The sequence below is a fragment of the Oryzias latipes genome, chromosome 9 (assembly GCF_053564925.1).
Source record: "Oryzias latipes strain Hd-rR chromosome 9, Olatipes_Hd-rR_3.1".
In the NCBI taxonomy this organism is placed as follows: domain Eukaryota; kingdom Metazoa; phylum Chordata; class Actinopteri; order Beloniformes; family Adrianichthyidae; genus Oryzias; species Oryzias latipes.
Window position 1 is genome coordinate 34,061,621 of NC_136245.1, and position 25,833 is coordinate 34,087,453.

Below are 25,833 nucleotides of genomic sequence, written 5' to 3' on the forward strand. Positions count from 1 at the left end.
AACAAATAGATTTCAGGCCGCCTCCATTATTAGACCCACCAATAAAGAGGGAAACACTGCCGTGTTGATAAATGAAGGAGCTGTCAGACTTCCTTCTATGAAGGAACGAGTGAGTCACGGTGTAATTAGGAGGATTTCAAAGATCTGCCTGGAACCAAGTTTGTCGTCAAGTGATGTAAAGAGGAGCCTCAGCACCAGGATTTATGATGAACAAGAGTCACGTGTAGGGCTGGGTATCACTGCCATAACAACTTGTGATTGACAAGTTCACAATTTGAAGTGATTCAATAAAGTTTTGATTTATTTTGAAAGTGTCTAATCAAAATAAATTGATTTGGAAATGAAAACAAACACTTGATATGATTTACACTGAGCAAAAGAAAGACTTTTTTTTTATCAAACAGAGAAAGCTTTTTATTTTTTGCATAAAAAAACAAGAAACGTTAATCTAGTTAATCTAAATCAATGTTTTAAATGAAGAAAACCATTGGAGCCCAGCCCCAACCATGTCTGCATGACATGCATGTTGTCTGGAGCCGTAGTGGGATGGAAAACTTCCTTCTGGGTAAATGTAAAGTTTCATGTAAAGCCTGCTTTCAGCTCTGTGGGAACTTGAACACGCCGCTGAGCAGCTACAAAGCAGCCAAGCAGCAGATACAGAGCAGTCGCAGAGCAGCCACAGACCAGCCAAACGGCAGCTGCAAAGCAGTGGTAGAGCAGCTACACAGCGGCCAAGTGGCAACTGCAAAGCAGTCGCAGATCAGCTGGAGAGCAGCCAAACAGCAGCTGCAAAGTAGTAGCAGAGCAGCTGGAGAGCAGCTACAGAGCAGCCAAACAGCAGCTGCAAAGTAGTAGCAGAGCAGCTGGAGAGCAGCTACAGAGCAGCCAAACGGCAGATGCAAAGCAGTAGCAGATCAGCTGGAGAGCAGCCAAACAGCAGCTGCAAAGTAGTAGCAGAGCAGCTGGAGAGCAGCTACAGAGCAGCCAAACAGCAGCTGCAAAGTAGTAGCAGAGCAGCTGGAGAGCAGCTACAGACCAGCCAAACGGCAGCTGCAAAGCAGTAGCAGAGCAGCTGGAGAGCAGCTACAGAGCAGCCAAACGGCAGATGCAGAGCAGTCGCGGAGCAGCCACAGACCAGCCAAACGACAGCTGCAAAGCAGTGGCAGAGCAGCTACACAGCGGCCAAGTGGCAACTGAAAAGCAGTCACAGAGCAGCTGGAGAGCAGCCAAACGGCAGAGCAGCTACAGACCAGCCAAACGGCAGCTGCAAAGCAGTAGCAGAGCAGCCAGCTGCAAAGCAGTAGCAGAGCAGCCAAACGGCAGCTGCAGAGCAGTAGCAGAGCAGCCAGCTGCAAAGCAGTCGCAGAGCAGACAAATGGCAGCTGCAAACCAGTCAGAGCAGCTAGAGCAGCCAAGTTTCAGTTGCAAAGCAGTTGCAGAGCAGCTGCAGAGCAGCCGTAGTTACTTACTTCACTTACTGAATATTTATTATTCTGAAAACACCTTTTCTAGTTGCTGCTTCAGGATTTTCTCCGTCTTTATGTTTCACCACTGATAGTTATTTACAGAATTTAAGGCAAGTTTTTGACCCTCATTTCTGTCTCATCATCATCATCATCATCATCATCATCATCATCATCATCATCACACCGTAAGATCCAAAGTCACCTCTGAAGCCTTTAAGGAAAGCAGGAAAATTTCCCCCTTGAAGCTTTACATTAATGATAACCATCAACATTTTGGGGTTTTTTCTCCCCATAAATCAACAGTTTACGTCAAACCGCAGTGGCCTTGCTCAGGTGAACACATGCAAATTTGTCTTATTTCAGAGAAAATGTTAATTCTTTACATAAAATCTAAGGGTTGATATCAAACGCAGCAGTGAAGCTCATCATTGAACTTCCAAATGAACAGAACTTTTGTCATGTTGGCTAATTTATTCACTATTTCTTGATTGGAGTTGCTGCTTTCAGCTAAACACATCCGTTTAAACATTTCAATAAGAGGACTTCTGGTTTGGGTTTTTAAACAAATCTTTGTAAATTGTTCAGATAAAAATGTTTATACTTTAAAGTTCAGAATTAATGTGTTTTCATTAATTTGGTTGAATCGTGAAATAGTTTTAGATGATGGGTAAATGCGTCCATCTTTTACGGATTTTCTTAAGAAAATATATACGTGTTAAAATCTTATGACAACAATGTCCTGCATTCGAGGCTTGATTTGCAGAGCATTAGAAAGGCAGTTAAAACTCAAATTAAATGCAGCTAGCATTGTGATAGCATGCTAGCATTGACGTAGGGGCTGATAGATTAGCGGACAGATTAGCGGAACACAGTAGCATGGCTATCGTAACGTGGTGCACTTACATGTTAAGCAGTGTTAAAGAGTTAACATTTTAGCGTTAAGGTTCTAACATGTACGCATTGCTATGCTAATGTTAGCATTTGGGTGCCAAGAGATAAGCATTAACATGTCAATATTTTAGCATTGAGGTGCTAACACATCAGCATTGAGATGTTAATGTTAGCATTAAGGTGCTAACAGGTAAGTATTGACGTGTAATAATAGGTTAATGTTAAGGTGTGAACATATTAGCATTTACGTGCTAACATATTACTGTTAAAGTGCTCATGTTAGCAGGTCAAGGCTAACATGTTAGCAGGTCAAGGTACAACCACAGAAACGGTTGACTTAAGAGCTATAATTATTGATAAATAAAACCTGTAGAATGAGAAATACTAGACTTATTACCTTTCAATGATGAGAACACATTAATAAAAACGCACAGACTAGAAGGTGCAACAAGAAAATAGGTATATAGTTTAAAAAAAACCAACCTTCCTTCTAATTTTTTTTCTGCCTCTGTGTTTGTACATTTATAGAAATTATTTGTTGAAAAACATATTAACATATATAAGGATAAGAAGGTAAACAAGGCTGTCTGAACAATAAATAGAAAAACGGCCAATCAGAGCCAGAGGAGATGTGGAGGCGGGACGACAGAAATGAGGAGAATCTGACTGTTAAATGTCCATTTTTGAACAGATGGTTGTCGCACCAACAGTAACGTCATGTGATCATTTAATTCAAATCAGTGCTGCAGGAGCGTTTGCTGTCGTTGAATGGTTGATGTGTGTGTGTGGGGGAGGGGGGGGGGTGCTGAAACAAGCTTTCGGGTGTGGGTGGGGCTTAGAGGCCAGAGTCCCCTAGTGTAAGTTAAAATAGAAAGAACACAGGAAATAAGAAAACCTCAGACAGACGAGACGGACAGACGCCAAACTGACGAGGTCAGAGAGGTGGGAGGGGCTTAGGAGGGGAGGAACAAATGAAGGTGAAGGAGGCGAGCAGAGGCTGTGAGGGGGAGGAGTTAGGAGGGATGCAGGAGCTTCTCTGATTCGATACTAACCTTCAGGTCCCTGTGCACTATGTCATGTTGGTGAATGTGATGGACACTTTCTAGAATCTGATGGATACAGTGACTGTGAAGACAAAACAGAGAGAGGAGGAGGAGGGATGGTGGGAGAGGAGGAGGAGAGTGAAAAGAGACAAAAAGGGAAGAGGACGACGGGTACCTTTGACAGAAACGGTGAGAACATCAGAGGAGAAAAGGTCGGGTTAGAGGGGGCAGGTGAGGTGATGGGGGCGGAAACGTTTCTGCTATTCTGAATACGCTGAGAGCGGCAAACCCGTCAGACAAAACGCACAACAGCGCCGATGGGGGAGAGAAGCACGGTTGACAGACGGTGGAGGAGAAGATAAGCACCTTCAGCGGTAAAAAGGCGGATAATAATACATGAAAGAGGCGGTGGAGAGTGGCGGTGGAGAGTGGCGGTGAATCACGGCGCCCTGGTGGGCTGATGTTAGGCTGCCTCGCCATCACTAAAAATGGGAAGCATCGCAAAATACCCCCACTCCACTGCGTTTTCCGTGCACTCAAATGTGTGTGCATGTGGGCTCAGCCAGATGAGGAGAATGTGTGAGTAATAGAAGGATCCAGTGAGAAGGAAGATGGTCAAATGATGAATGTGTCACAAACACACCAGCAGAAACCTGACCTCTTAGCAGGAACCTGACCTGTGGTTTGCAAATGGTAAATGGCGTATACTTATATAGCGGTTTTCTACTTTCTTCGGAGGCCCAAAGGGCTTTACAGTCACAGACCCATTCACCTATTCGCACACTGGTGAATAGCCACTGGCGCCAACCTTCCACCAGAGGCAAGGTGGGGTTCAGTGTTTTGCCCAAGGACACTTCGACACATGGGAGGGCAAGACGGGAATCAAACCCCCAATTTTCCAATCGGAGGTCGACCGCCCTAACACTGCACCACAGCCACCCGTGGTTTGCAAAAACCGGACCTGTTGTTAGCAAAAACCTGACCTGTGGTTAACAAAAACACCACCTGTGGTTAGCAAAAACCTGACCTGTGGTTAGCAAAAACCTGACCTGTGGTTAACAAAAACACCACCTGTGGTTAACAAAAACCTGACCTGTGGTTAGCAAAAACACCACCTGTGGTTAACAAAAACCTGACCTGTGGTTAGCAAAAACCTGACCTGTGGTTAACAAAAACCTGACCTGTGGTTAACAAAAACCTGACCTGTGGTTAGCAAAAACCTGACCTGTGGTTAACAAAAACCTGACCTGTGGTTAACAAAAACACCACCTGTGGTTAACAAAAACACCACCTGTGGTTAACAAAAACACCACCTGTGGTTAGCAAAAAATCCACCTGTGGTTAGCAAAAACCTTTGACCTCTGGGAGAGGCTGCCATCTTGAATCCCTTCTAGTAGCTTCTACAAATTTGAACTCCTCCTACGTATTTAAATCCATATCTTAACCCCTCAAGCATCGTTGAGAAGCTACTTGGAAAAACAAATCTTGGTTTTAAAGTGTGTAGGTTTTTAACGTTTGCATGGCGAGCTCCGAAAAGGTGGTTTCTCCCAGTTGCACGCACATTTTTTACCAGAATATTGTAATCATTTAATCCCTGGCTCAAGCTGAATGCAACAATATGACATACCATATAAACATTTTTGGAATGTTTATATGGCAACAAAGTTGCCAAGGAAATCCAAAAAATTACTTTTGCAGATTTTTCTCAAAATTACATAGACCTGTTTGTCACCACCAGGCGACCAAAACCTAAAATGGTTGCTATGGAGATAAAACCAACAGAAAAGCTGCCATTTTGAAAAATGCATCCAGTCTGGCTCTGGAGCGGTGCAGCTACACCAGATGACTCACATTAGCTACAGTTTGCTGCAGTCCTGCTGCAGCTCAGGCTCTGTCCTTTTGGATGTTCTCCTTAGAAAAAGCATTTGCAGGATCATGAAGGACGGGGGGGGGGGGGGGGGGGGGGGGGGTGCTGGACCTCTGATCAGCCTCTCGTCATCCGCGGACCTCTGATCAGCCTCTCGTCATCCGCGGTGTTAAATGACCGATATGGCACTCTACCTCCCCCTTTGGGGCCCCCGTGTCAGCAGAAATGACGTTTACACCACGGTGAAAACACAACAAGTACAGCAGAAAGTGGGTTTTATTTTGAAAAATGTACTGGATGCACTTTACACTCCATCGCACGATTGCCGGTTTAAGTCGTTTAATTTGTTCCCAACGTCCGGCCTTAATTTGAAGCCAACGAAACGGATTCGGATAGCTGGAGAGGCCGGATCGGACTTGGCGCCGCGTGACTGCCTGTCGCACTTTTCCACAACAAGACTCCGGCAGCCGCACTGGAGCTGGACTGGATGCAGTGTGAGCCCAGCATAAGGGTCAGTGGGTGGGTGGGGCCTGTGGGCCATACAACACTGCTTGGGGCTTTAATTTTGAAATTATACCCTCTCGTCATCATCTTTAAATTCATGATGGGCAAAAAGTGAAAAAGGCCAAACATTCAGCGCCGATTTCCTGTTTTCTTGTCAGAAAAACTGAACGCCAAAGCCATCTGTGTGTCTGTCTGGAAAGTCACTTTTCTGAGCAAAAAAAGGACAAACAATCCCAAACACAAGACTGAAGTCTTTAAGCAATGACACAACAATAAAGAGTTGCAGAGCGTTCAATCTAGATAATGCCCTTTGAGGTATCCATTATGGGCATCATACCACCGTCACTCACTTATTAGAATTTCCATCTAGTTATTTTTTAGGTTTAAAACGTAAGAAGAAATGGACTATTTGATAGTAACGGCAACAGAATCTGCCTCTCGCTCCACTGCAGCTGCTGTCTGAGGACTAACCAGCGGAGGAAAGCGGTTTCTATGCTGAGCGTCAGTCAGGGATCCAAAGCATCATTCCAGAGGGGAAGTTTACCACTTGATGCAATTTGTTTCCTTATATAAGTCGCAGATACAATTATGTGTTTATAACAAAACAAAGAGTTAATGTCCTCCCAGCTGTGGCTGGACTGACCTCCTTTTCTTTGAACACATCAACAGTTGAACGGCCTCGATCAAACCTGATACCAGCTCTGGCTCTGACTGACAAGATGCTGCAGCGCCAGGAGTCTGTGTGACACTAATTATCCAAGCTAATTAAAGCCCCACTTCTCACCGGTCTCTGAGGAAGCCAGGGCCAGGGAGTGCACCACAAGGACGGGAGGGGGTGCCGCCCTGGATCAGAGACGTTCAGGAGGTCTACATGACTGACAGCGGTCATCGTCAGCTTTGATAAAGGCTGCCCAGTTTCCATTCTACACACTAGGAGAGCATGTGACTTCCGGTTCCGGGTTACACAGCAGAACGCGTGGCGTGCCTCTCTGCGAATACTACTATCTTCAAATTACTTAAAAGGTTGATTTTCCCCAAAAAAGAGAGCTGACCATGCCCCAGAAGAAACCCCAGGAATACGAAGACCTCAAAAAGACTTTTGACATTATTCAAGAAACGCTGAAAAGTTTTATGGAACAAGTGTCCGCTAAGCTAACGCCACTTTGGGAAATGATGGAAGAGTTCCGAAGATTTCGGGCTCAAAACGAGCAGCGAGAAAACCGGGTCGAGATTCTGGAGAAAAGACTGTACGATGTGGAACAGCAAGTAAGGATGAATAATGTCATTCTCACTGGAGTCCCAATCAAGTCTCGAGCGAAGCTGAATGCAGCAGGAGCCAGCACTGCTAATGCTAGCGCTAGCATAGCTAGCAGTGCTAATACGGAGATCGGTGCAGTGTCTTTGGAACAGCAAATACATTAATTTCTCACATCTAAAGGGATTTCCCTCGATCTCAATACCATCGAGACCTGCCACCTGCTCCCCAGGAGAAAGGAGACGGATAAACCAGCGATCCTCATCAGGTTTGTGAATCACAAACACAAGCTAGCCTTGATGACCCAAAGGAAACAACTGAAAGGTTCGGCTGCTTATCTAAACGACCATCTGACCAGAAGGAATGCTGAAATCTCAAAGCATGCACGGCTTCTCAGGAAGCGTGAGCAGATTGAGAACACTTGGGTTAAAGGCTGCAGGATTTACGTCAAACCGCTCGGTCCAGAGGACCGGGCCAAGGTTGTGGTTGTGAACACCATGAAAGACTTTGAAAAGTGTTTAATCACGGTCGTCTGAAACAACATGGAGTAATAAACCAAAGAGCCAAATAATTTCAAGAAATATGACACCAGGAATCATCACTTTCTCTGTATGTCTGACGTAACCTGAATAACAGCAGAGTTCTGACCTGCAGACAACTTGACCTCAACTTTCACCGTCGCTGATATCAGCTGAAGAAGGATATGGACCTGAATCTAATGTCTGCAGACATAACATCGAAGAGAACTATTAACTGTTTTGAACCCAGAAGAACAGCTGTTATCAGTAAAAGAAGAAATACCAACCTTGGACAATCGACCCTTTTTATTTTTCCCCTACAGCATTACTTCATTATAAAAAAAAAAAAAAAAAAGATAAATTGATTCAAAAATCTTTTCTAATGTAGCATAATTTTGCACGTTTTTAACTTTTGATAATTGATGAAATTTTGCTATGAAAATTCCTGAAACAGTGTTGTGTCTACTTTACTGATATAGTATTATGTTTTATTAATATGAATGGCTTTTATAAGTAACATAATCTGCATATATTTCAGATGACTGATCTGCATTTGCCATGTTGATTTCTAAAATAGTTATTACTGACGTAATACTTAAGTAATTCATCTTTATCATGTGCTTTATCGATATCTTATGATTCTTACTTCTGTCTGATAAAAGCTAGGAACCGGATATTGATAAATCATGTAATAAAATTGTTACAGTATAACGGGGTGGGATTATATAAGTTCGCTTCCTTCCACTCCCTTTCAAGCAATATTCGTTAATAAGTCTAATTATCCTAAGTTTGATTAGTTACTGTATGAATGTATAACTGATGATTATATTGCTGTTGTGTATTATTTCTACTTAATTGCTTGAAATAAACCATTTCAAATCAAAAAATTCAAATAAAAAAAAATGATACTGAAGGGAAAAATAGCTCCAGATAAATATTAGGATTTATCGCGAGTGAAGAAAACCTTCAGGACTTTAGTCAGACGCAACTATTTTCCTAAATAGAAAACAGATATACTCCATTTAAGAAAATCTTTCAAAGCTTGTGCATAGAGAAAAACAAATCTATTGTCTGTGCTCAACCTGTAGCGACGACTGTAGGTGTAGTTACACCTGTAGCTACCCCTTTAGCTACACCTGTAGCCTGTACACCTGTAGCCTGTACACCTGTTGCTACACCTGTACGTGTAACTACAGGTGTAGCAACAGGTGTAGGTCCAGCGACACATGTATGTGTCGCTACAGGTGTAGGTGTAGCTACATGTGTCGCAACACCTGTACACCTGCTGCCTGTAAATCTGTAGTGACACCTGTCGCTACAGGTGTATTGACAGGTACAGCAACACATGTAGCTAAACTTACAGATGTAGCTACATGTGTCGCTACAGGTGTAGTGGTTCCACCCGAGTTCAAGGCGGAACCACTCCACAATACAAGAAAAGGTCAGATTTGAGATCTTAGAGCGAAGGGTAAAAGACAACATCCTCCCATTCTATCACAGGAAAACACACCAAACACACATTCTGTCCAAGTGTGTAGTGACTCCACCTTAAGCTGTAGTCAAAGCACACATACACGGGATTCAGCAATGCCATTTCTGCTGGTTTTGGGTTGAGCACAGGTGTGTCTTGCAGTTCAGTTGAAGATCGTACGACCACCTCAAGGGACATCATGAAAACGGAACGTACCATAGCCGTGCGTGTGGTAAGTGTATCATAAAGTATTCGTAAGGTTCCAGGCACTCATGACGTACGGGTGATGCTGTGTCACGGCGCCCTAACGCCACGTTCTAGTCGTTAGTAAGGCGTGAGCACCAACTCCTTACTGACTGCACGACGGGGACTGCAAATGCTGCTTGCACGGGGTGCGCATGTGATGCGTAAGTGCCCGTAGGATGCTAACTTCCTCATTTCTAACAGTCAGGCTGCACAGAAAAGGAGCGTGCATGAATCCCGTGAGCAGCACTAACGGACTCCCTGTGCAGTGAAGAACTTATCTCCTGGGTTTGTTTGTGTTCATTCGCACAGTTGTGATTAAATGGAAACAGTGTAATTGTGTCTTTTGACATTTCTAGAACGTTGATTTGAGTTTTGCACATATGTGTGATGGCATCGGGGTTTCTTTAACGGTCAAACCTGTTTTTTTAGCTGAAAGCCAAACTGGTTTTATTTTTACGCACATGAAACGTTCCATGAATTTGTGTTTTGATCGGAAAGAAAATGTCTCTAGAAGTCTATAGTCTATGAAAGATTTACATGCAGATCCCAGCAAAGGTTCCAAAATCTGGATCAGAACCACAGAAAAAGAACAAAAAACTAACTTTCCCCCCAAAACACAACAGGACCACACGAGTTCGCCGGTATGTACCACTGCAGAGAAATCCGTCACAGACGGCGTTTACTGACACCTTATTGTGAAAATAAAAATCTACATCTCAGACAATAGCCTACGTGCACGATAGAACTTCCGGTTAACTTCCGTGTTTCGAGTGTAAGGCCGACAACTTCCTGTTGGTCGTGTTATTGTTGTGGGGAGTTTTGTTGAGTTGCTAGTTTTGAGTAAATAGGAGCGGATTTCGGGTAAAAGAAAGGCGTTTGTTGTTTCAACGCGTGACAAAGACATCACAACATTGTTGTGTACCCGTGTGCGATTTGTCAAAGTACAACAGTACTAAAAGCTTTCATAGCTTTCCAGTATAATGTGTCGGTGAGAGCCGAATGGATGGTGAACACGGCGGGAGGACTTCAGCCCAAGCAAGACGAGTCGTGTTTCGTATTTGCAGCAATCGGAAAGAAAATGCGTCATAAACACGCCGTTCGGAATACTTTGCTCCGGTCAGACTCGAGTCGTTCGGATCAAAATTTCTTTCCGATCGAGATAGGTGGGTTATACGGATCGTTTATCCGATCGTGGAGCATGTAAACGGTTCATTCCGATCGTGTGTCACTACTGCTCTGGGTTACGTCATGCATAGATGGTATTTCGCTGAGAGAAAGCATTGGAGCTCATACGGGACCGATCAGCTGCTCTGCGGACGCCACCCGTAAAGTGCCGCTCTGCTCTCGCCCCGCTGGCTCTCCCCTCTCTTTCACCCCTTATGAGGGAGATGCAGAGGGATGCGTGTCCACTGACGTCCGGACCAGGCATCAACCGAGCTCTGCGTTCGGGCTCCGGTGCCAGTGGGCCGAGTGAACCTCTCTGAGCACAGCAGCCGGATTTATTAATGTGTTTGAGGGGAAGGTGCTTTGTTACGTGTGCGTTTTGTTGTTTTGTTATGTGTGAGAATTCAGACTGCGAGCCGAACCGCCGCTCTGGGTTAGCGGCGGCCGGACTCGTGAGGGCAGAGCAGAGCACACAGTGTGTGTGAGCTTAGAGCAGAAATGCCGCTCAGTCCTTAAAAACTAGGGCTGCACGATATGAGGAAAACTTGCGATATGCGATGTTGGTGATTAATATTGCGATAACGATATAATTTGTGGTATATAAACAAATAGCAAAAACAACCAAAAACATAATTTCCATTTCACTGCAACAGTTTAAAAATTATACTCCAAATGACCCTTGTCGACGTAGGAGGCAAACATCAAACATAAAAGGGCTCATCTGATTGATCAACAACGTAAACGGGTCCTTCTGATTGGTTAAATGCATAAAGGGATTTATTTCATTTGATCAATATTTCAAGCTGCCATGAGTTTGTTTTAGCACATTTAAGGTAACCATTTATTGCGATTTTTGACATATTTTGCGGTATGCATATTGCACAGCTTGATGTTGCGATAACGATAAATTTGCGGTATATTGTGCAGGCCTATTAAAAACTGTTAAAAAAAAATCACATGGAATTGTGTTTCTAGTTGTGCCCCGACAAAATAAAGGCTGATGTTATTCCCAGACAATTACGTGCAGCCAGGATCCAGATTGCAGCGTTTCCCGCATGGTCCTGGATTTTGTGTCCATCAAAAGGCTAATGTTGTTGGCCCGTTTTGTTAGCCTCTCCCAACACTGGGTTCTTCTTCCAGCTCCGTACGTCTTCCACAAAAAAAGCACTGACCACACGGATTAAATATAAAATGATGAGCGGACCGGCACTACATAATATTCCTAACATTAATAAAAGCACGTTTGGAAGATCGCCTCGTATATTACCGAGCTGCTGCATAATATATGTGACACGCTGACAGCAAAGGTTTGTTTACAACGGGACACATTTCCCTTCCGGTATTTTCGACACGACATTTTGCCCATGTAACCACGCACTGGTCGACAACCCTGTATATGTCGTTCACGTCAATTTTCGGGAGACCTTGTAGACAACGGGTGATATATGCCATCTTTCGCAATCAAAATCTGCCGTGTCGCTGCTACAGAAGTCGCAAACCGGAAATGGTGGCCTCACACTCAAGGCGGCGGAAGTAGAACTCCTTAGTTACGTGCACGGAGCCTATTGCAGGCAAAAATTCATAGACAACAAACCACAAGACCTGAGTGAGAAACCCCCCACAAAAGTCATTTGGTACCTGCCAGGTCCAAATCAGTTCTTCACGTTCTGTTGAGTAACATAAAGGTCAGGAGGGAGGGGTCCGACCAAGGTCGAGCGTTCCTCCCCGATGTTCTGAGAAGCCTGAAGGTGCTTCGTTCAGGAGAAACTAGGCCGAAGCGTGAACTTCTCTGGGTTTTCTTCTCTAAATGGCATCATCTGACCTTAAAGGTTGACGCTGAAACCAAACTCCTCAAACTTTGACTTCCAGTTTCAGTACAAATATTCCCTGGCAGGAGCTGCTTCACTCTGATTCTCTCTGTATTGAAGCCAAACAGAAAAACCTGTGGGATATTTTAGCACACAATAGGCCAGATTAAGCATAGGTGGATTTATTGTGACGGCATCAGTTCAATTCTTTAATTTTTCCTACATTTTTGTCAAAAATTTCCGCAACTTTGTTTAGAAAACAAAAGAAAAAAAGCAAAAGAGACAAAAAATGTTTTCCATGTGATTTTGGGAGATTCTTTTGTAATCTTGAGGATTTCTGTAATTTTCTGGATTTCTGATAAAAATTTCCGTTAAAGCCGTGAAATAAGAGTTTTTAACATTTTTGTGACATCAAACCTTTAGCCCTGCGAACGGGGGGGGGGGCCTCCTGATGCTCGCGCATCAGAATGCGACGAAGAGTATTGGGGAACTGATGAAGAAGAGAAAGGAAGAAGAGGATTTGTGAGACAAAAAAAAGGGAGAAAACAAGTACAACAATGAAAAAGAGGTAAAAAAAAAAAGAGAGAGAGAAAGCATGTCAGAGCAAAGACCAGAGCCTGAAAACCTCCAAAAGCAGAGGAGGAGGAGGAGGAGGAGGAGGAGGAGGAGGAGGAGAGTAAGGCCACAAGAGTCAGACAGGAGACTTACAAATCAACACAAAGACAGGAGAGGCGGTGGGGAGGGGGGGCTGGGGGCGGGGCTCTTACCTGGCGTCGGCCTCGCTGTAATACTCTCTGGCGACGATGTCCTCGAAAAGTTCGCCTCCGGTCACTCTGAGCAACAAAAGAACAAAACAAAAAAGATCTAATTTATGGATTCACTTGAACTGCTTTCCGGAAGGGGGAGGGGGGGGGCACAGCAGGGATGCGGGCCAAAACATCCCAACCTCTTTTATCGTTACCATGGAAACTAGAGGGGAACCGCTGAGGAGTGATGTGGAGGGCGTGGGCGGATGACGGTGGAGGGGCAAATATATAAAAAACAGTTATGTAATGACAGGGATGCAGGGGGGGGGGGGGGGGGGGCAGGAAGGGGGGCGAGGAGGAGGAGAACTTACAGGTCAAACAGGAGGTAGTGGAAGCCCTCCTCTGATATGCTGTCATGAAGACGCACTGAAAGACAGGAGAGCGGACGTCACTACTCTACCCTGCTACGGGTTTCAGAGCCGCAGCTCCTCCTCCTCCTGCAGGAGGAGCAGCTGGAGCCACTCATCGATTATTTCCCTATACAGCACGTAGATCCACACATAGTAGATGGTTTCATTTGTGTACATCTAGGCTTTGAACATTACGTGGAAGACGGAAACGTACCGATGTTGGGATGTTTCAACAGGCGGCAAATCCGAGCTTCTCTCTCCAACTTCTGATGATCTGAAAGCAAAAAGAGGAAAAACTGGAATATCTGGAATCCGATGCAACTCAGACCAACTCAGAAGATCAAATAAGAAGATGAGGATCAAACCATACAGTCACCCTCCTCTGATCTCTTCCAAAAGTGTTTTTTTATTGATGATAATGTCGGGTTTAGGCAAAATCCAAAAAACCTCTCGTTTTTTTTAGGACATAGTTTCTGCAGAGCGGCAGGAGTTCATTAGAAATTCCCCTCTGAGTTGTGGGCGGGACCGTTGAGGCTAAGCAACCCCACCCCCTTCCCCTCCCATTGCTGAGAGCTCTCTGTTTACGCACATTGATCTAGAAGGAGCTGCGTTTCCACAAGAAAATGCAGGATTGAATACTAATAAATACTATGTTGCTGAATAAGAATGAAACTTAAAGAGGAAGAATTGGTAAAAAAAAAAAAAAAAAAAAATAGAGAAATGATCAAAGCTGACCATAAATAAAGTGAAAACAGAAAGTTTAAGGGCGATGAAGCACAGACTGACAACAGAAGTCTTCCTCCCCACCGGCGCCTGAAGAGAGCACGATTCCACAGAAAATCCACCCAATCTCTCTTACAGTCCACCAGAGGGGGAGCGAGGACGTGAACCGTGACACCTGGATGGACCCTCGCACCGGTCCGGGTTTGTTTTCACAACCAAAGTCCCGGAACCGGTCTGCAGGTCAGACAACCACTGACTGAACACCAGAACCACGAGGAACGAGACGTGAAACCTCCGGTTCTGGTGCCACCTCGTCTGCAACCAGGTCCTTTGCCTCCCGATTGGTGAGAGTGGTTGCCATAGAAACGTCGACTCAGAGCAATCACTGCTTACAGCTTGTACAAAACTCGGCTGAACGACTTTTAACCAGAACCAGAAAGGAGGGGCACATGATCCCAGTCAGCTTTAGGGTCGATTTTCAGGACCTTTTATTAGTTTGGAAAAGTTTAAATGGAACTGGCCCCTCATTTTTATGAACCTCCTGGAGCCCGCCGGCGGACCCAAAGGTCAGAACTAAACCCCACGGCGAGGCCTCATCTCAGCGCCGTGGGCCTCGCCTGTGGAACCGCCTGAGGACGTGGGGGCTTCATCCACTGTGGAGGTTTTTAAGAAAAAACGTAAAACGCATCTTTTTAGTAAAGCTTTTACGTAGTTTTTACTCGTCCACGTTTTCATTTGATTTTATAAATCTTATTAACCATTCATTTGATTTATTTTGATTGCTGGTGGGATGCGTATGTGTCGGGTTTTTGTGTGTTTTTATTTATTTTTATTTTTAGTAGTATTATTTTTACTACGTTTTCTCCGACAAAGTCAGAGAAGCCAGACTGAGATGGTTTGGACATGTTCAGAGGAGGGATAGTGGATATATTGTTGGATGTTGGAGATGGAGCTGCCTGGCAGGAGGGCAAGAGGACGGCCAAAGAGGAGATACATGGATGTCTTAACAGAGGACATGAAGTTGGCTAACGTTAGGGTAGAAGATGTTCATGATACAGTGAGGTGGAAAAGGATGATTCGCTGTGGCGACCCCTGATGGGAAAAGCCGAAAGAGAAAGAAGAATTTTTACTACGTTTTCTATTTTAACCACTATTTTTTATCTTCCTAAAATCTATTTTCTTATGGGAGGCACAAAAGTGCTTTACACATAAATTAGAATTTAAATGATTTTTTGAAAAATAAAACACTAAAAAAAGAGTTTTAACCTGGAAAGTAGAGGATGTCAGAGGACGGATGATCGTAAGCAACAGTCAGTCATCAATTCACATCTGGATCCAAACGGTACGGCTGGATGGCGCCGATGCTGCCGCCATTTTTGTCGCACCGCTAGTGTTAGGGTTGGGGTATGAGGGGCTGTAAGCTAGCTGGAGAATGTGTACACAAAAAGGATGCTGGGAAATTAGTGGAGGCTTACTCCATACTCCGAGGTGAATTTATAATTAACCCCTGACAACGACACAGGTTTTTTTAGGATTTAGGCACACAGAAAACGGCGTCATCCTCTTGAAAAGACCACCGGGAACGCCGGATCAGTTCAGGAGAAACAGAAGGAAATGTTTTCTTTTATTTAAAACAATCTAAAACTCCTCTGCGTGGCAGACTGTAAAAAACTCATTTATTTTTGCTGTGGGGGGGTCAAACTGCGTCAGAGGTCATTTTAGCCGCTCTGTCGCCCGAGCTCGTCATGCAAACGAGTCAAAAAGAAATGAAAAGGAGCAGGAACAGCGTAGCCCAAGGACAGCGCTCGGTCTGAGGGAATGTGTGAGGACTTCTATTTGGGTTAATCATCAGCAGAGACGACTCTCAGGAGAGGAAAACGACCTCCACAAAGACGGCCAGATATAACATCACACTCCCTCCAGCTGGGAAATGCGGGCGTGAGATCTCCTCTGTTCACTGAAATACCACGCAGAACCCGGACGCCGACACGCGGGCCGAGCGCTGGCTGCGGCGTGTTCCTCACAACACGCAAGCAGACATCAAAGGGTCATGAAACAGCCGGAATGCCTGCTGGTGCTTTGGCCACATATGACCCTTCAAGCCATGGAGCGCCGACGGCGCCCGCCGCGGTAATTCCACACCGCTGGCCCGAAGCCAGCTGATCAGAAGCGGGTCAAATCGCTGCAGATGCATCGCACACCTTTTCACACACACGTACGTACGCACACACACACGTACACAAACGCAGCTCCTGCATCCGGATCAAACATCCGTCATCCTCCAGTCCACCGGCGCTGTGATCGGATCAGAGCCGCCCTATACTTCTGTTGACATGAACTGAACTGACGAGGAGTTTGAGGGCTGTTACAGGGGGAGGGGCTACAAAAGGGCTGTTTACATCCGTGTTTTTCAACCTGTTTCGAGCCACGGCACACTTTAACCAGGACAAAGATCCCACGGCACACCAGCATCCAAAAATAGAAAATAAAAAAAAGGAGAAACTCAGTCTGTATTGATCTACAGTCCCTCCGTGATCTCACATGCATTTTTGTGACAATTGTGGCAGAAAAAGCTGGAAGCTGCAGCTGTTTTTTCTAACAGATGTAATAAAAGTTAAGTTAGAAGATTTAAAAACTGGTTGATGTGTGTTCGTTGTGGTTCAACAGGGAAGACTGATTGTGGCGCTGAGATGCTGTCACTTTACCACAATGCATCCTGGGAGATGTATTGATGTCAGACAGACTCTCTTCTCTGAGCTTCATTGTTTTGTTCACTTGTTCCACGGTCTGACACCGGATTCTGTGGAAAGCTACACCGCTAAAGACGAGCTTTAGATGCTATTTCTGTTGGAACTGAGAGACTTTATGAGCAGAATCAGAACAAGGAATTGAAGACTTGAACCACTTCTGATTGGTCAGACTGATGACGTGTGATTATGCCTCCAAGAATGATTGGTGGAGACAGTTAAAGGGGCGGGACTTTTCAGAAAACAGCTGAAGCTGCAGCTAAATCGCGGTACCGTCATTCTTATCAAAGTGTCTTTTATAGAATCAAATAAACACAAAGAAAAAAGTATTTTATGATCTTTCATATTCCTAACTACTCAGTGTTTTGTCAGGATGTTTGGATGAACACAGAGCTGATATGGGGAAATGTTTTTAGATCAGTGAATGGGTCATTTCCCACGGCACACCGGTTGAAAAACACTGTTTTAGATCCTGTAGAGAACAGAAAAGGGGTGGAGCTAAAAACCCTTCATTCCACAAACGCACAACAGACAGCATCACGGTTTGTGTCCTGCTTGTCTGTGTGTATATTTGTCGTGTTTTTGTGTGTGCGTATATTTGTTCGTGAATCTTCCTGTGTGTGTGTGCGTGCGTGCACACGTATGTACATAAGTCTGCACATGCGTGCATGTGTGTACAAGTATAACTCTGTGGGGGCATGGGTTTGTGCATGCATTTGCGTTGCGCATGTTTGTGTACATCTGTGCACGTGTGCGTGCATAGAGTCTCCATGGCTGCAGCAGCCGGTGTCAGATAGGTCATGGATCTATAAATAGGGCTGCAGTGGAGCAGCAGCTCTGTGGTTCTGAAGAACTCATCCATTAATAAAGAGCAAAACACCAAGTCGGGTCGGACCTCCACAGGCGCAGAGTCACAGGTGAGTTCTGCACCTGCAGGCTTTTTTTCCTGGAATGAGCCATTAGCTTCCTGCTAATAAAAGCAGGATAATCCAGGATGGATTTAATCTGATTACCGACTCTCAGCAGTGACACTAAAGTGAAGCAAAAGTGACAACTTCCCACCAAAAGGGTTTCTGGATTGAGATTTTTCAACATTTTTTTAAACGCGTGTCAGTTTCCACCCCTTCCACAAACACTGAAACTGTGAACAATGGATAAATCCAGGGGGGTCTGTTATTTACCTGCCAAAGTCTGAAAGTAACACCCAGAATCCAGATTTTTAAATGATTTCACCACATCCTGACTATATGAATCTGCTGTGGGTCAAAAACTGCTATAAACCTTCGAAAAAGCAGAAAAACCAAAACCTTTGATCTCAAGGAGTTTTGTTTTGGTTTGATCCTGAAGAATATTTCCTCCGTCGTGTGAGATCACTGCCCCCCCGCCAGGAAACACTTGTCCCAACAGCTGAACAACTGCTGCCCCAGAAATCGAACCGTCGCCCTGAAGGTTTTACTGACGGACACAAGCACATATGGGCGCTCCTTCCTGACTAATAACGCTCATTAAAGTGCCCGTGAGGGCGCGCACGAGCCTCCGTGAGGGCGCGCATGAGCCTCCGTGAGGGCGCGCACGAGCCTCCGTGAGGGCGGGCTTTGGGACCAGCAGGTCTCCAGTTACAGAACGGCGGGGGGCTGCGGCAAAACCACGCGGGGCGGTTTAAGGGGTCGTCCGGGCTTAGCGACGGACGCAGATCATCTTCTGACGTTTAATAAACAGCTGCTGACTGCAGGATGAAAACCACAATTCCCATGAATCATAGCGACAAAAACATCTGAACAGGAGCAGTAATGTTTGCCTGGCCCGCTGCAGTAACTGCCCCTCTGCTGCAGTAACTGCCCCTCTGCTGCAGTAACTGCCCCTCTGCTGCAGGAATTGCCCCTCTGCTGCAGGATCTGCCCCTCTGCTGCAGGATCTGCCCCTCTGCTGCAGAAACTGCCCCTCTGCTGCAGAAACTGCCCCTCTGCTGCAGGATCTGCCCCTCTGCTGCAGAAACTGCCCCTCTGCTGCAGAAACTGCCCCTCTGCTGCAGGAACTGCCCCTCTGCTGCAGGAACTGCCCCTCTGCTGCAGGAACTGCCCCTCTGCTGCAGGAACTGCCCCTCTGCTGCAGGAACTGCCCCTGTGCTGCAGGAACTGCCCCTGTGCTGCAGGAACTGCCCCTCTGCTGCAGGAACTGCCCCTCTGCTGCAGGAACTGCCCCTCTGCTGCAGGAACTGCCCCTCTGCTGCAGGAACTGCCCCTCTGCTGCAAGAACTGCCCCTCTGCTGCAGGAACTGCCCCTCTGCTGCAGGAACTGCCCCTCTGCTGCAGGAACTGCCCCTCTGCTGCAGGAACTGCCCCTATGCTGTAGGAACTGCCCCTATGCTGTAAGAACTGCCCCTCTGCTGTAGGAACTGCCCCTCTGCTGCAGGAATTGCCCCTCTGCTGCAGGAACTGCCCCTCTGCTGCAGGAACTGCCCCTCTGCTGTAGGAACTGCCCCTATGCTGTAGGAACTGCCCCTATGCTGCAGGAACTGCCCCTCTGCTGCAGGAACTGCCCCTCTGCTGCAGGAACTGCCCCTCTGCTGCAGGAACTGCCCCTATGCTGCAGGAACTGCCCCTATGCTGTAGGAACTGCCCCTATGCTGTAAGAACTGCCCCTCTGCTGTAGGAACTGCCCCTCTGCTGTAGGAACTGCCCCTCTGCTGCAGGAACTGCCCCTCTCCTGCAGGAACTGCCCCTCTGCTGCAACAACTGCCCCTCTGCTGCAACAACTGCCCCTCTGCTGCAGGAACTGCCCCTCTGCTGCAGGAACTGCCCCTATGCTGTAGGAACTGCCCCTATGCTGTAGGAACTGCCCCTATGCTGTAAGAACTGCCCCTCTGCTGTAGGAACTGCCCCTCTGCTGCAGGAACTGCCCCTCTGCTGCAGGAACTGCCCCTATGCTGCAGGAACTGCCCCTATGCTGTAAGAACTGCCCCTATGCTGTAGGAACTGCCCCTATGCTGTAAGAACTGCCCCTCTGCTGCAGGAACTGCCCCTGTGCTGTAAGAACTGCCCCTCTGCTGTAGGAACTGCCCCTCTGCTGCAGGAACTGCCCCTCTGCTGCAGGAACTGCCCCTATGCTGTAAGAACTGCCCCTATGCTGTAGGAACTGCCCCTTTGCTGTAAGAACTGCCCCTCTCCTGCAGGAACTGCCCCTGTGCTGCAGGAACTGCCCCTCTGCTGCAGGAACTGCCCCTCTGCTGCAGGAACTGCCCCTGTGCTGCAGGAACTGCCCCTCTGCTGCAGGAACTGCCCCTCTGCTGCAGGAACTGCCCCTGTGCTGCAGGAACTGCCCCTCTGCTGCAGGAACTGCCCCTCTGCTGCAACAACTGCCCCTCTGCTGCAACAACTGCCCCTCTGCTGCAGGAACTGCCCCTCTGCTGCAGGAACTGACCCTGTGCTGCAGGAACTGCCCCTCTGCTGCAGGAACTGCCCCTCTGCTGCAGGAACTGCCCCTCTGCTGCAGGAACTGCCCCTCTGCTGCAGGAACTGCCCCTGTGCTGCAGGAACTGCCCCTCTGCTGCAGGAACTGCCCCTGTGCTGCAGGAACTGCCCCTCTGCTGCAGGAACTGCCCCTCTGCTGCAGGAACTGCCCCTCTGCTGCAGGAACTGCCCCTCTGCTGCAGGAACTGCCCCTGTGCTGCAGGAACTGCCCCTCTGCTGCAGGAACTGCCATTTTTTTCTCCGGTTTGGATCCCTTTTGGAGCCAAGATGGTCTCCAACCCCTTAGAGTCAGACACAGGTGTGTGATGGGCGGGGCTTACCTCTGGCTGATAACTTCTTGGTGTTGATTATTTTGGCGGCGTACTCCTGTCCTGTGGACAGCTTCACACACCTGCGCACCACCGAAAAAGCTCCCCTGCAAACACAGACACAGAATCCTTTACACTACATCCACATTCAGGACTTTCAATCTGTTTCTAAAAAACGAAACCTGTAAATGAAAACAAAACGGAAACGAAGTTCAGAATCTTCAGAAGCAGCTTCAGATCTCCATCCAGGCGTGAAGAAGACGTCTTCCTCACAGCTTCAGTCTGAGAGCTGTCAGTCAACGCTGGTTCTGCTTCTACGCTCAGACAGACACCCAACCAGGTCTGGGTCAGAGGTAGACGGGCTCAGTTAGAGGCCACGGTCCTGCCGCCGGTGAAACCAAACCTCTGATCTATGTCCTTCCTCACTGATCTGGTTCTGGTCTGTGAAGGAATATGAAGCCTCAGGTTCCCTCCAAGCCCAACCAAACTGCTGAGCTGGACCTGAGAAGAACACGAATCCACTAAAGACCCAGAACCAAATGATCAGTTTTCAGGTTTAACACGTTTACACTAAGTATAAGGGACTGAAACTAGTTTCACCATGTTTCATCAGTGGATTACGGGAAACTTCTAGTCTCATTAGAGTCTTGAGACTATCTGGTGATGAAGAGGAACCGTGACGGACGTGAACATCACCAGGAGGGAAAAACCAACAGACACTCAAATGTTAGAGGCTCCATGGTGTTTTTCAGATCTGGACCAAAACAAAAGCGTTTTCCAAAATGTTCACTAACAAAAAAATACAATATTTATTCACAACACTTAATAGAAATCATGTTTTTGACATATACCTGTGGTATTTGTCTTATGAAAGAGGACAAAAGTAATAAAAACTCATTTTGAATTTCAGAGTACTTCCCCCATTAAAACTGCTGTCAATCAAACTTTCGCAAAGACACTCGGTTTGAACTAATGAGCTGTTGTGATGTCGCAACGGCCCTGTAGTGCATGCGCATTGCACAAACTCCCTGATCTGCCCCGTCCGGCGTGCAGAAGCTCCCTGATCTGCCCCGCCCAGCGTGCACACATGAAATTAGGATCGACTCTGATAACAAAAAGCCTGGATTGATCTTTAATCTTTGGATTAAGACTAAAAAATATTAAAACACGCTCAAACAAAAGGGAATAACTGCAGTCTGTTTTTTACCAGACGTCTGAGCTCAGCTGAGTGGGCGGGGCTTCTGCTTTTTTAACTATAGCAATAGATAGTAGCAAATGATGATTCAGCTTATAAAAGAAATCAATTTTACTTTGAAAGTATTACAATGACTGCACTTCCTTTCCCCTCACGTTTGATGATCTCTTCAAAGACGTTGAACGTCTCTTTGATCTTTCCGACTTTAACCAGCTAAATACCTAAAGTGACTTCTTTCTTGTCAAGCTTTTCTGTACTCCAAGTTCCAAAAATGATCAGGCATTCTGGTCATTTGTGTCGCTCACAGAAAGACAAAAATCCTTCACTGAAGGAGCATTTTCAGGCCACAGAGGCGAGTTGAACAACGGAAACGTCAGAGCAGCTTCCACCAACGAAAGCAGCTCCTCAACGCTCAAAAAGAGCAAAGAGGGTTCAGGAAAAGGAGGTTCTGTGTCAGGACTTCAACTGGACCTCAGACACGATCATTAAACAAAGCTGAAGCTAGACTGAATGAAATGCTTCCCTTCTTCAAGCCGTCGGTGCTGCAGATCACAACTGGTGTCCCTCAGGGTTCTGTGCTCGGTCCACTCCTCTTTATTATCTACCTTCTCCCGCTTGGTCATATTTTCCAAAAACACCACATCCATTTCCATTGCTATGCGGATGACACCCAGCTCTATCTTTCCAGACAACCCAACTCCACACGGCCTCCATTAGCGCTGGTTGACTGCATCAATGAAGTCAAATCATGGTTCACCTCAAACCTTTTAAAGCTCAATAGCAATAAAACTGAACTTCTTCTGAGAGGCACCAAATCCACCCTGAACCAGACCAACCATTTCTCTCTCTTTCCATTGACGGCTCCACCATCTCTCCCTCCCCTCAGGTAAAGAGTTTGGGTGTCATCCTCGACAGTAGTCTCTCTTTCTCTTCTCACATAAACAGCGTCACCGATCAGCCTACTTCCATCTACGCAACATCCAACGTCTCCTCCCTCCCTCACTCCTCACTCCACTGCTGTACTCGTACACAGTCTTGTTAATTCCCGCCTGGACAACTGTAACTCACTTCTGTTTGGTCTCCCACAAAGAAAACCTCCATAAACTTCAACTGGTTCAAAATTCAGCAGCTGGTATCATCACACGCACTCCCTCCATCAACCATATCACAGCTATTCTTCAACAGCTTCACTGGCTCCCCATCCCATTCCGCATTCAATACTGAATCTATCTCTACACATTCAAAGCCTTTCACAGCCTTGCACCTCCACATCTCTCTGACCTCCTTCATATCTCCACACCTTCTCGCTCCCTCCGCTCCTCTTCTATCCAGTTTTCTGTCCCTTCTGCCCGTCTTGTCACCATGGGGAGCCGGGCGTTCAGTTGCTCTGCTCCCCGGCTTTGGAACTCTCTCCCCCCCTGACCCCCACAACACTGACACACTCCCACATTTCAAATCAAAGCTAAACACTCATCTTTTCCAAATGGCCTCTTCACTGTAACAGTAACCTTTTCATGTTATTATATACATTTGACTTAATTGTGTATGTATTTAAATTGTTGTTGTTTTAACTGTTTATTGTATTTCTTGTACTGCATACATGCTGTGCGGCCACCTTGTGTGCCTAGAGAGGCGCCTTTTAAATAAAATGTATTATTTTTATGATCCTTTTTTTTCATGCTTACAGCCCCTGACATAAGCAGAAAAACAAAATGATGGTCAGAATCATATTTGTCCATCTGTCCGGTTCTGATCCAGATTCCAGCTCAGACGAGGAAAACAAAGACATTCATGGATCTGTTGGTCTGCAGGTGGATGCATCAGAAAGGGGCGGAGCTTGGAGAATTTGGCCCCGCCCCGCGTATTTTCTATGTCACAAATACGATCTTTTTTAAACGGCATGTTTTCATCTGCTCCTTATTCACACTGATTTGAATAAAGAAACAGTCAAAAATGCAATTTCAATCTTAATTTTCTTTATAAAAACACCTTTTTCAAACCGTCTTTAAATGGAAATGAATTTTTCCATTTAGGTCAATCAAATGCTGTATCGTACCGTCACAAATCTTTTCTTTGTTGATTCATGGACCACGTATAGAGATGCGCATTGACTCATGGACGACTCCATAAACTACAACTCTTTTAAAAATGAGTTTTGTGTGTTTACATTTGTATTGTTTCATAAAACACGAATCCTATTTAGATTAAACCGAAACGAAATCGTGACACAAAAGAAATTTAGGTTTGAACTGAAACTGTATCCTGAAACTTAAGCGAATCATTGCATGTCCTTATGTCTATTTTTCTCTATTTTTTTAGGTTTTGCTTCTCAAAGAAATCAATAAATAAAGAAGTAGATGTTTCCCTCAAAGTTAATGTGCTTTAATAAAACATAAAGGTTTTATTTAAAGATGTTTTTCTGCTCATAATGTTAATAAATTATAGGATATTTCCAGTAACTGTTCCTCTATCAGGCGTTTGATCGTTAAATAATTAAAAAATCTTTATTTAAAATAAACCGTTTTAAATAAAAAAAAAAATGTTTTTATGTAAGCAGACAGAAGAGGGTTCGATTCCCTTCATGAACTTCATCTGATCAGAAGTTGACAAGTGCACAGCCTGGGTCGCGTCGTGCACGCGCCTGTTTGAGCGCAAACGCGCAAAGCAGAAAGCGCCGTTCTAGTTTCTCCTTTTTGGACACAAACGTCTCCATCCCCGCCGCCTTCCTCCTCCTCCTCCTCTTCCGTGGACACTTTCTGCTCTCCTTTCCCGCCGTTTCCATCTTTCCTCGGATCAAACAGCGCCGCCGAAGGGGGCGCGCCGTTTTGCTGACAGTTTGCCCCCGAAAAGACGCCGCATCGCTGCCCCGCCGTTTGCCCGCACCGCACCGCACACACTCCGCGCGAACACGTGGCCAGCATATACTCACTTTCCCAGCTCCTCGTACAGCTGGTATTCGTCCGTGAAGCGCGTGCACGTCGTCGTAGCCATGTCGCTCCCCGGTCTCTCGCGCTTCTTCTCCCGGTGTAAACTCCGAAGAATTGCCGCTACTGTGAGTAACGGGGAGGCGGGAGCTGCGGTGAAAATGCGGGTTCCGCCGGGCAGCTGAACGGCTGTTGGAGCGGGAACAAAAAGCCTCAAAGCAGGCGCCGAGTGACGGAGGGTGTGAGGACGAAGCTGCCCGCGAGTGCGCTCTCCTCTCCGGCTCCCCTGTCTGACAGCTACCGCGCGCGAGCGACAACCAACAAGCTAGCTGAGCCATCTACGCCACTTCCTGCCCAGGCCTTCAAAATAAAACGCTCACAAGAAAAATTGTTACTTTGAACTTTATGGCTGTTTTTGTTTTGTTTTTTTGGTCAAAAGCAAAATTTTCAAAAAAGCCATAAAACAAACTGAAAGCTTAAAAAAATTTGTTTTGAAAAACACAAAAAACACGAATATTTTTACAACCAAAAAATGTACATTTGTACTTAAGTTTTAATTTTTAATGTAAAAAGTCGTGTTTCCATTGTTTCATATTTCCTGTCATTTTCTTTTTACTTTAACTCTGATGTTTTGTGGAGGTGAATGTGGTGACCCCTTAAGGAAGCAGCTGAAAGACCACAAGCAGTCCTGCATTTAGTGAGTGAAGTGTTCTGATTGGATGGTAGGGGACTATGAGGTCCTTAATATAGGACGGGGCCATTCCATGTAAGGCCTTTATAGGTTAACAGGAGGATCTTGAACTTGATTCTAGCATCAACTGGGATCCAGTGAAGTGAAACCAACACAGGAGTGATGTGATCTCTTCTGCTAGTTCCAGCTAACAATCTAGCAGCTGCGTTCTGAACAAGCTGGAGACTTCTTAAGGAACTCTTAGGACACGCTGCTAACAAGGAGTTACAGTAATCCAGAATAGACGTAACAAATGCATGGATGAGTTTTTCAGCATCACTCTTAGAAAGTATATTTCTGATCTTAGCAATATTCCGCAGGTGAAAAAAGGCAGTTCTACACGCCTG

At 45.9% G+C, this 25,833-nt stretch overlaps 1 protein-coding gene across 50 annotated transcripts in view; it reads right to left on the minus strand.

Annotated features, from left to right (window-relative positions):
* The window catches only part of camk2b1 (calcium/calmodulin-dependent protein kinase (CaM kinase) II beta 1), a 67,608-nt gene extending 42,554 nt beyond the window's left edge, over window positions 1-25,054 (minus strand). For 36 of the 50 annotated variants that reach the window (XM_023958180.2, XM_023958163.2, XM_023958177.2 and 33 more), the window contains exons 1-5: window positions 24,762-25,045; window positions 20,650-20,744; window positions 13,604-13,663; window positions 13,351-13,405; window positions 13,001-13,066 (exon numbers count right to left, since the gene is read on the minus strand). In XM_023958180.2, coding sequence (XP_023813948.1) covers window positions 13,001-13,066; window positions 13,351-13,405; window positions 13,604-13,663; window positions 20,650-20,744; window positions 24,762-24,823 — 338 coding nt within the window. In that variant the 5' untranslated portion in view covers window positions 24,824-25,045. Of the gene's footprint in view, window positions 1-3,409; window positions 3,483-13,000; window positions 13,067-13,350; window positions 13,406-13,603; window positions 13,664-20,649; window positions 20,745-24,761 lie in introns of all 50 variants that reach the window. The other 14 variants (XM_078953354.1, XM_078953360.1, XM_078953367.1 and 11 more) reach the window with 1 other exon arrangement.
* Window positions 25,055-25,833: the final 779 nt, after the last annotated feature.